Below are 11609 nucleotides of genomic sequence, written 5' to 3'. Positions count from 1 at the left end.
GCATGTCAGAATACGGTAATTACAGAAACGCAAGATTTTCCTAATTTTAATTAATAGTGGGTCAACTGTGGTTAAGAATGTCATCAATTTCAAAACAAATGAACAAACTGATCTACTCTTTCCATGAAAGACATTCAAAATATAAATCAGATGAAAATATGCTCTGAGGTCCAAACATTTTAAAATAAAACATGTCCTTTGGCATACTCTAAAAACTTCATTCGTGTGAATGTGATCCTTATCCAAGTATTGTTAAATGTGTACATTGAATAGACAATTAAATTCCTTTGAGTAAACCATTAAAACCAGAATTTCTTCTCATCAATCTTTCATTATATTTTTCTAAATTTGTTCCTTTTTTTCTTGCTTAAATCTGGGACATGAAGTCAATCAAGTAACTGACATGCCTGAGAAATGCGGTAAATTGTTTTAATTCACTGAGAACAAAGCACTCAGCATTTCATAAATCAAGTTTATTGTCCCTGTTTCTGCCAGTTATTGTCCTTTCAGATCTCTTTTCCCAAAGATTTTTATTTCAATTAAACCTATGAAATTAAAAGTAACTCCACTTCTCCTGTAAAGTTCCCATCTCTTCACACTCCTTTCCCTTGCCTTTCTGCAATACAGAGTAATTAAGTACTTAAAATTTCTAGTAACCTAGTTGTATACATGCCTGTACTCTACAGTGATGTAATTGTAATTTCTTACAGGAAAAAATCTTTGAAAGAGATTTAAAAGAGATCAGAACATTCTGGAGAGACTTCTGCAATTCCAGGTGTCTAAGTGTAGGTGAGATGTACATAGGTGAGATGTACTCTTTCTTAAACCCTCTGTAACAGTAAGTTTTATCTTCAGATTCAGATTTGACTACACATCCACTATTCCTCATCTTGTCGAGTAAGGTATAACACTACCCCTATGCTTGGGCCTTATTGCAAGACAAATTTAAGGGTGCAGTGAAAATATCACTATAGCTTTTCTATCCTAGTTTGTCAGTATGTTTAGATCAGCCATATCCACTCCCTGAATCCAAGTAAGCTATATTTCAACTTACCTGGAATTGTCCTCAATTTCAGGCTATTCAGATTTGGATTTAGCAGAGCAAATTCTGAACTGGATCTAAGCTATGGCTTATATGTGTAGGAGTCCAGAAAAAAATAATATCTCAATAGATAATAAAGAGAAAAGGTGTTATATACATAAGATTATAATGTTTTTTTTTTGTTTTTTTTTTTTGTTTGTTTGTTTTTTGTTGTTGTTTTTGTTTTTGTTTTTTGTAGTACTAAATTACAAAACATTTTGAAATAATATATGAAAGATACCAAAATGTAAGCTCTGTTCCCTAATGAACTGAAATAAAATGGTTTACACATTAATGTCCCTTGAGCTTCCATGTGGTAATATTAGTTTTGAAACTTTTCTCATGATGTACTAGCAGTACACAATGTTATCTTACATTTGTTTCAGCATTTCACTCTTACAAGTCTTTGCAAAAGTTTGTATGTGATGAACACAGAACACAGTGAAGCTTCCCAGAAATGTTCCATTCCTTTGGCAAGCTTATTCAGAATTTTGAAGGAAAGAACAATATAGCCAGAGAAAACAAATTGTATTTGGGAAGAGAGAATAATGAAGAAAAATTGACTGGACCAGAAGTCACAGATTTCATCCTGTACAACTGAAAGTTTCGTCACAAGAATCTCAAGATTCACTGAAAGTCCCAATGACACCAAGCAGGCTATGTGACAATGCTTTGAGAACAGCTTCTGTCTGTGAAAATACACAGAAGGCCACTGATGCTTACTGTAAGAGAAAAATATGTTCATAGATACACTCAGGATATCCTTATGAATGGAGTACAGGAAAAAGGAGGTATGTGTGAAATCAACAGTCCTGGAGATAGAAGCCTTTTCTTCATGGAACTAGAAGTTCATGGACACTAAATATTCTATTTTTTTCTCTCACTACTATATAGAGAGATGAGAAGTAGTACAGTTTCCATGAAAGAAGACTATACTGTGAAACAAACAAACAAAAAAAACCAACATTAATATGTTTAAGAGACAGCAATGTAGTCAAGGAAGAGACAATAAAGCCAGGAAAAAGCTGCACAATAGTCATGGAGAACTACAAGAGAGTCAAGAGAGCTCATCAAGAGAGCTATGTAGTTTAGGATATTCATCTCACTGCATAGCGGTCTCATATTTATTCAGCTGAAAGGCGTCTTGAGGTCCGCTGACTGACTTGTTCTCCAGTGGTTATATTTTGAACCTAGGGCATGGACTCTGGGTTTCAAAAGTTTTGTGAAATAAACTCTTTTGGCTTCCTACACTACTACAATACTTTGCAGTAGCTAAATGACTGAGATCCTTTTTGGAACTGAGAGTTTCTATTAATGACTCAGATGTGGATAGACAGCCTATTCATGCATATGTGGCCAATACAGCAGACCTAAGCTGACCCAGCTTTAAATGAAACCAAAATAAAGCTTTCAAAAAGATTGAGGTCAAGACTCAAGATGTCAAAGCTGAGGACACAAAACATGAGTTCTTATTTTGGACTGTCACACTACACATTTAAGACCAAATGTTATTGTATTATGGTACAATACAGGGAGCAGCTAGGGACCTAAGACTGGGATATCAATCCAAAATGCAATGCTACCTGCCTAGGCACCTGAGAAACCATGGCTGTGTATTTGTTTATAATAAATATGTAGGGAACAAGAATTCTTCTGTTGTAGCTATTCTGTTAGATATTGATGTGTTTGTCTTATCCAAGTCTGCTTATGATAAAAACAAAACTAAACTGTGCACGCCTAAGAAGTCCCAGAGAATCAGCCCAGTATCTGTGTAAAGATTATATTGGCAGCATGCTGATAGGATCAAATGCAGCCAAAGATATAACAGAGGTTATAAGAAAAGGAACAAGACATAATATGTTTCTAAGAACTTCTCTCATAAGTGCATGGGATAGATCCCCTTTTCACTGAAGAAGCAATTTAAGGCCAAATGATTTTTTTTTTTTTCCAGGGGTCCCCTAATGTCAGTTTGAAATGAGCTTTTTGCCTTTCCTCTTCCTTCCACAGTCGTAAATCAAGAGTTGTGGAGCCAGAAGGAAAATTTATGTAAAACAAAGGATGCAGATGTTTTAAATGAATAACTTGAAAACTGTTTTGCTCCCCTCAGAAGAATAACCCAGTGAAAAACTGTCAGAAATAAGAGTAGCACAGAAGTCTGCTCTAGTATGACCTGTTACCCATGTGAGCATATAGAAAGTTTATTGCAGGAGAAGAATCAAACTCCCAAGCCTTTCAGATGTAAAAGATGAATCACTGCAAAGTTGGCAATGTAACTTAATGGCTTCATAGAGGATAATTACAATAGAAATATGACATTAATTTATGTCACTTAGAGTAATGACCCAATATTTCAAAGCATGAAAGCTACTGCAAAGATTCTTAAATTCTGTGAGGTACCTATCCTGTCAGGGGAAAGTATGAATGAATCCAGTATTTATCATGCCGGAGACATATATAAACTGAAATAAAATTCTGCAACTCCCCTACATAGTAGTAATAATAACAGAAAGATAAGTTAACTTTTATGTTAAGTAAAGTTAGTCTTTGTTCTTTTTGAAATTGCTTGGTGAAGTGCTGGATAAGGCCCTGGGCCTCCATGATCTACTGTGTGGCATCTCTGCTCATGGCAGGGGGTTGGAACTAGATGATCTTTAAGGTCATCCAACTAAAACAATTCTGTGATTCTATGATTACCTTCTTTAGCACACACAGACCTAGGCAACCTACGTGGGAAATTCTCTGAAGACCCTTAGTAAGATATACTTTATGATGATTTAAATAATGTTTCTTTTACCATGTTTCCAGAAATTCCCAAAAGACTCAGCTTAGCAAAATATTCAAACGCACTTAAACAAATACATAATTCCATCCCTATACAACAAAGCACCAAATCATAAATTGAAAAGCTCTAAAATATGTTGATAGGGTAAGTTACCATGAGGGGTGTGAATTATACAGTTTGTTAGTTTTACCGTGCAAATGATATCCATGCTGTCCTCCTATGGTACTTCTCTGATATCTACTAGAAGTATAAACATAAGTGTTTAAGATTGTCTGAATCCAAATCCATTCATGTGCTTGTTCATGTGCTTATACTCATAAGTGGAATTGGTTTTTGAAGAGAAGTTTTAGAAATCTGAACTTATCTGAACTTATTTCCTCATTCAATACATTTAAATAAATCTTCTTGCTCAAATCCCCTCATCCTTTTTCTTTTTATTTTTTCCCCACTTTGCTCAGCTTTTGAACACCCCTCATTTAACAGTTATATTTTATTAAGACTGAGAAATGAAACATGTTTCTGAAGTAAAGTATCAGAACTTGAAAAAAAGAAGACCAAAATTTGCCTTCTTAAATCTTTTCAGTGGACTTCTGAAAGGACATCAGAACTACCACGAAGTACCTGTGTACTTACTCAGATCCTCTTTCTCAAAGGGATAATGGTAGTTAGTCTTTCCCCAAATATCTTCCCAGGTTCTATTAACCAACTTCTGAGGTGATCCTGGGGCCAAGGTTCCACAATTTTGTTCAAAAACCTCTGCTTATCTTATCTTGTAGGAAATAATATAGGAAATATCTAAAGTTTTTATTTATTTATTTATTTATTTGTGTTTTTTCTTTTTTTTTTCTTTTTTTTTTTTTTTTAAATTAATTATATTTGCAGCCTGTTTAATATTCAGTGACAAAAAGGTCCAAAGAATTTGTGAAATACATGGGAAAACACAAATTACTGTGCAATATGGGAAATCAGAATGAGAGACAGCTGCAGGCATGGAAGCTATGTGACTCCTTCTTCTCTTATTCCAATGGCACTAGATACCGTCATGAGAATTAACAGAGATGAATTTGTGCAGATAGAAAAAATGTCATGTATTTTTGCTGGTATAGTAGTGATTGATATAGCAGCAGAAATAATTTTAGAAAACAGGTTCCATTAATAAGATCCATAAATCTTGTGCATACTGAGAAAAAGCAAAAATAACAGCTACCAGAAGTGAAAAATTTTGAATGTGCATTGGGAGAAAGACTTTAGCCAAGCAAACAAACTTTCTTCTATTAGAGCAATATAGCACATAAGGAGCAGTGCAAGGTCAGACATTACTCTGTGTACATTCCCATCAAGGAACAACTATGGAATACATGGTATACCACTGCTGCAGAATGCAATTGCCAACCTGCATCCAATCACTGTTTTGTTATTCTGTGACATAAACATGGTGAACAAGTCCTTCTAAACATGATCCAAGATATATTGCTGGATGATTGTAACATAAGTTTGTTATTTCACATACGAGTAGTGCATTTTCAGTGTCATTCTCCAGGAAGCCATAAACTAATGTTCATCTGAGTGGTAGAAACCACTTGACAATTATGCTCATCTGGGCATTTCCATTTGAGCACTTTTTCAAAGACCAAATGGGATTAGAGGCTTGCTGGCTTTGCTATGATGTTAGAAAACTGACTGTACTTACATATAATCTTGTTTTGTTAAGTAGTAGGATAAACAGCCAATTGGTGGGCTTGACTATGTTATGCATGTGAACATATAGCTGTGAACAGCTGTGTCAGTTTCTTCACTTTGATAGGAACTTGTTGCTTGGTCAACCCCAGACAGAAGCAGAAGTGGGAAAAGGTCTACCAGATCATTTGCTGCTGCTACGTCTTAAGGGCAAAAGATTGCTTCCCTCAGCTGGGTAATACATATCATTAGCAACAAAGCGCAACAGTATGACTTTCTAATGTAGCATGTAAGAAACAAAACCAAAACAATCACTGATTGTCACTTTGTAAAGAACAGTTTTAAGTCTAGATCATGTTTTACTTGAATGCAGAAAGCAGAAGACCATATCACGTCAAACTTTTGTAAGACAAAGTTCATACTTATCTCAGTGGGAATACTGCTTAAAAACATAATATTATAATGTCAATAGATACTACTGTCTATCACGTGAAAATGTGAAGTTTCAGAGAATGTGATACAAAAGCAAATAATAAAGAGGGGAGAGGAGGTAGGAGGAAGGGCAAAAATATTTCCAAAGAGTTTGGGGAACAAGCAGTTTATTGGCTCATTCCACATCTGCTAGCAATGTTATCCCATTATTTCCCCAAGAGTGCCTTCAGATATACAGCAATATATTTCTATATTTACCTGGAAGAAGGAAGTAAGCTTTGGATAGTGGTGATAAACACAAGAACAATAAATGCACACACCAAGTTTGATTTGAATACTTCATCCCGCATTTGAGAATACTGGAATAAAAAGAAAAAAAAAAAAAAAAAAGAAGAGCAAATTAGCTGTTGACCCAGTGATTTCATAAAGACTGATGCATATGTGAGGTTTGGGGGAAGAGATAATAAATCAGCAATTCTGAATTTATTTTTTAAAATCCAAGAACAACAAATAAATCACAAATACGCTGGTAAAATACTTATTGAACATAAGTCTCTAATTTTCATTTGTACTACAAAATGGTTTTGTTGGCTGCCTCTTTTTCCAAGTTATTTGCATAAAACGAATGAATAGATAGCAGCTTCTGATGCTGAATATAGTACTAAATACATAATTGCTTCACCAAAGGAATTGTGGGTTCCTTCACCTGAAAGCAAACACAAAAGTAACCTGTGACTGTCTGCATGCATTATATTACAGAATTGTCTCTGTGCTTTCCATATTGATACCATTCTGCTTTCTTTTTTAATTATTTTAAATGCACCCAATTTGGGACATTCTGTAGCTAGTATGTAGGTTGTTATGTCTGGATCCTGACATTTCCAGTGGCTGTACAGAAACTTGTCAATGTGGGCATTTTCCAAGGAGAAAATGAGGGTATTATTATGTAAAAGATCATTTGAAGTGCATTATTACTATCATTTATTTTAAAGGTATTTTTTTTCCCAGCATATCAGACCACTGAAAATGCTAGCAAGCTCCCGTTTTATTGGAGTTACCCAGAAATGGAGTAACAGATACATCAATAAATCATTGCGGATTAGTAAATTGCAATGAATCAGATTGAGTGGAAATGTTGCCTGGATCTTCAGCTGATATTAAACACTGTTAATTTAATGAAACTCTAATCATTTATGGCAGATGAAGATTTGTCCATAGATGTATTTATCCTATAGAGATGACAACAAATTTTCTTCACCTAATGATCAATCCCATAGGAGCCTGTCTCAGTCATTTGTCTTCCTCTGAACAGTAACTCCATTTTATGTAATCTCTTTTGAGGGATCTGAGAGTTACATGTGCAGAAGAAAAGTAAACCAGAATCAAAGAAATGTCTGATGTCAGGATATTTCTCCAGAAGTTTGAAAATAAAGCAAATTGCTGTTATAAATGCCAAAAGAGTTTTATAATTGAGAAAAATAAAAAGCAATTAAGAACTGTATCAGCAACATGCATTGAGAGGGTTCATATGTGTACTTCTGCATTTAATGCTAAACTGCTCTTGAAGGAAGATCTTGTCTATACTCATACAGACTATACAGACTCAAGCTTCTGAAATGGGAAAAAGGCTTCTCTCTTCCCTGCTTACATTTGCTTTGAGTAAGAGATGTGTTTGTTGATGCCTTTCATTTTGGATCCTCCTCTGCCATGATTATACCCTGTGTCTTCTGTTTTCAGAAGCAGTACCATTTTGACATGATTTTTGATGGTGCTCAAAGGCAACTCCACTTCATTTTTCTGCTGAAAGCACAGAGGCACTGACCCCAATTTCATGTGCAGGGAAACAGAACTGCATCAGTCTGCTTGAATAATGGACCTAGGCTTTTTTGGTTCTTGCACAAAAAGAACCAAAGGGAGAAAGAAAGGCACATTTCTTAAAATATAACATTAAATCCCAAATATTACTTAGGGAAATTATAGCAAATTAATTGAATGAAATACAGACATGGAATTGCTTGTTGTGTCAAGCATTATGTCAAAGGATGAATGCTGTGGTCTAATCAGTAATAATGTGATGAGGCATTGTTATTGTCTCTGAAACAGCACAAACACCCATGATAAAGATGGAAACTCAAGGCAGGAAAAGGGATGGCTGAACTTCTGAAAAGAACAGAGTCTACATAGACCTTGTTGTTTATCAATAACAGAAAAGAAGATGCTGAACAGGCTCAAAATTTGCCAAGTGTTCCTTACAGAGCTTCTTGGCTCTACACTGGAAGTTTCTGGATCAAAGGAAAAAGGTGAAGCTTATTTCTGCAAGAATATGGGATGCAGCATGGACAAGGTTTGTTTCCTAGTCATTTAACTTCTCACCCATCTGAACTTTTTATACAGAGAAATTCAAATATTTAGGTCTAATTTTAACCTAAGATAACCTGTACTGAGAAATTCAAAGCTCTTTTGATGTTTTCAGTGTGCTCATCTCACAGAAAATACAGACACTTCACCTCTAAGCCCAGTCTTATTTATGATCTCAATACAAACACACATGAGAGCTTAGGATATCTTTATACAAATCTTTGCACTGAAAACTCTCCTTAACAAAAATTCTACCAGAATGCAACATTTCTTACCTTGTTTCTATGATTTATCTTCTCTGAAAATACATGCTACTGGTGTTACTAAGTCATTGTTATCATGGTAGAATATCTTAAGGACATCTTTTAATATTTGGAAATCAACTAAAGTAGGAGATTTTTCCCATGTGCCATTACATGTTTGAAAATCTTTAGTGTATTTTCATGCTACCATTATAAGTACTCTACAGTGATGACTCTTGCTCTATCTGTCTACATCCTATTTGTGAAAATTACCTCTAGCAAAATTGAGAGTGAATTAGTTTCTAAACGAGCCATCAAGTGCTAATGAGTAAAATACAGGTTAATAATGACTAGTCCATTTGGAGAAAGAATCTATAAAATATACCAGGTGGGGATCTTGCACAAATCCCCTGAAAAATGTATTCTTACAAAGTTCATGTGGAAATATGCATATTGCCTGAGGGATATAACCCGTTCACTAATACAATCATTGCAGATTGCTGTGGAATCTACATTTATGCTATCACCAAGAAGGACATAAAAGCAATAAGATAAGAGAGGAATGGGAAGATGTATCACTGGCTTAAACTGTTGTCATCTACAAATGATTTAAACTGTTGCAAACTGGGAGCTGTGCTAGCTCCCATGGTAGTTCTGGGCATGATGTTTCCAGAAAATATATTTTTATATATATATATTACCATTTAAACCTCAAAAGAAGTAAATCAGCACTTTCAGTACTAGTGTAAATCTGCTGTCCACAATTTCTTTGCAATGAGAATAAGAATAAAAGAATAAGAATAAAAGTATAAGAAATGCAGGCAGGTGAAAAAGCTAGCATAAGTCCATTTGAGATCCATTCAAGCCACCCAAAAAGGCTTATGATCCCAATGCACAGTAGTCCTGTTACAAATGCAGGAGAAAGAAATATAGAGTATTGTTCATATGGTTACTCAGTTCTCTGTGGTTTCAGAGCATTAACACAATACTGACTGAACACCATTAATGCGACAGTGCATGGTGGGGAGATCCACTATGGGTACTCGTTCTACATATTGAATAACTGTGAGGTCTGCAGTGAGAAGTATTTGCAGGTAAAATAAATAAGTATTAGGCAGATACAAGTACTGCCCAAAATTGTGATGTCTAAATGTGAGGGTGCAATATTTTACATAAGATAAGTTCCTTTATTTCAGAGTTATATCTGACTTACAGCTGCTTCTGTGCTGAGCTGATGGTGACTGGCAGCAAATGGAAATGGCAGTGTGAGATGGGAGACCAACAGACTTATACTCTTTTTGCTCAGCAACACTACAGGGAACACCTCATGAGGCTGATGTAGAAGGTCATGGTAAGCAGTTGCAAAATGTTAATGACTAGAAGAAAGCATAATTCCAGACTGAAAGGTTAGAGAGAACCTTTCATAGGTTCTTTCTAACAGAGAGACCAGAGGGGGGCTTCTAATCTGAGCTTCTTTTGCTTTCTGAATGGGCAAGAGGAGAAAGGAAGAACCTGATAGTAATAGTAATATAAGACAATAGTAATATAATACAAATAGTAATATAAGACAACATGGAGTTGTCTTTGACAGTTGTCTGTTGAAAACATTTCCCCTGTTGTTTTTTCATGATTGTTTGTGTTCTATAATTTAACACTAAGGCCATCAGGGCAACCTGTAACGACTGTATGGGCTAACAAGGAAGAAAGGGAATGACATTGTCTACATTGTCCCCTGATATAGGCAGATGCATGTTACAAATACATGACCATAACGGTCATTGCAATTCATTCAATTGCATTGCAATTACATTGCAATTCATCTTTCCTTAACCCACATCATCCCTTTACATCCTAATGCAATCCTCAACTTTCTCTGGGCACACTCACGGTGTCTTTGCACACTCAATACAAGCAAGAAGTTTGCTGGCTGACAACTATTTAGTCATTAGAGGTGGGAGAACCAGAGCAACTAAAACAGTGTTGACATTACAAGAAATAAAACCAAAACTTATTTCTGTGCAGTGAAAAAAAATAATTAAAAAAAATCAGCTCAATTCAGAGGACAGAAAGAGAAATAGGAAATACCTAGGGAAATACTGAATGAAAGGAAATATTGAATGGAAGAACTACTTTCCAAGTCTTTTAACATAGGGTGGCATTGGAAATATTACACTGAGAAGAAAATGTATCAAAAATGATAAAAATGTTGGCTTTTTAATAGACTTTTTGATATCCGGAAGTAATTAAAAACCTTATTAATATTTAAAATATGACCTATGAAATGTCATAGATTAGGGCATGGTTTTGCCCATTCTACCCCCCCCCCCCTTGCCTAAACTGCATTTTAATGAAATTCTGACCTGACTGTCTACATTTTCCATAAGGATGTTAATCATGAAGTCCAAAATCACAAGAGAGTTGGGATTCTGAACATAGAATCTGATTTTGGGCAGTGTCCATTTGCTTCAGCCTATGTTAAGGACTTGTTTTTATTAAATAGCAATGTAAAGTGGGGTTCATCATTCAGCATCCATCATTCATCATTGCTTTACTCAGCAAGTTGGTTGTGACCAGGCTGTTTCTTTTTACACACACAAAAAAATCTAATACACGATCCCCCACCTTCTTGATTATTCCGTTATATCCAGACTTTTCTATCTTATCTTTTTACCTGTTGTCTTTAACAGATTAAAGATTGCTCATGACTTTTAGACCTTTAAATGCTAATTAGCAGGATATCAGAAATCCTAAATTTAACTTCCTGCTCCAAAGCCTAATACTAATGTTAATGTCTTTTTCATATAGCGTTTACAAACAGGTCTTGGACCAGAGCATGTGATCCAGAGAACCACACCAAAAGAAGCTTTCAACCACTATATCACAGTCATATTATTTATCTTATCAAGACTTTTGTCCCTGATAATTTTGGCTTCTTTTCTGGTGCAGTGTCACTAGACAAGTGGGGAAATTTTCTTCATTGGCTGCTTTTGTCCTGCTAAGAGAGGTATGGTTTCAGCCACAGACCTTTCTTTAGCTG

General features: G+C 35.3%; 1 protein-coding gene across 2 annotated transcripts in view; it reads right to left on the bottom strand.

The window, feature by feature from the left end:
* ADCY8 (adenylate cyclase 8) overlaps positions 1-11609 on the bottom strand; it is a 121870-nt gene that overhangs the window by 28363 nt on the left and 81898 nt on the right. For both annotated transcript variants that reach the window (XM_027452717.3, XM_038175035.2), the window contains one exon: positions 6231-6331. In XM_027452717.3, coding sequence (XP_027308518.2) covers positions 6231-6331 — 101 coding nt within the window. The remainder of the gene's footprint in view (positions 1-6230; positions 6332-11609) is intronic.

Source organism: Anas platyrhynchos, chromosome 2 (genome assembly GCF_047663525.1).
Source record: "Anas platyrhynchos isolate ZD024472 breed Pekin duck chromosome 2, IASCAAS_PekinDuck_T2T, whole genome shotgun sequence".
Lineage (NCBI taxonomy): Eukaryota > Metazoa > Chordata > Aves > Anseriformes > Anatidae > Anas > Anas platyrhynchos.
The sequence above is the reverse complement of the archived record's forward strand: the minus strand, read 5'-3'. Positions and strand labels throughout refer to the sequence as shown.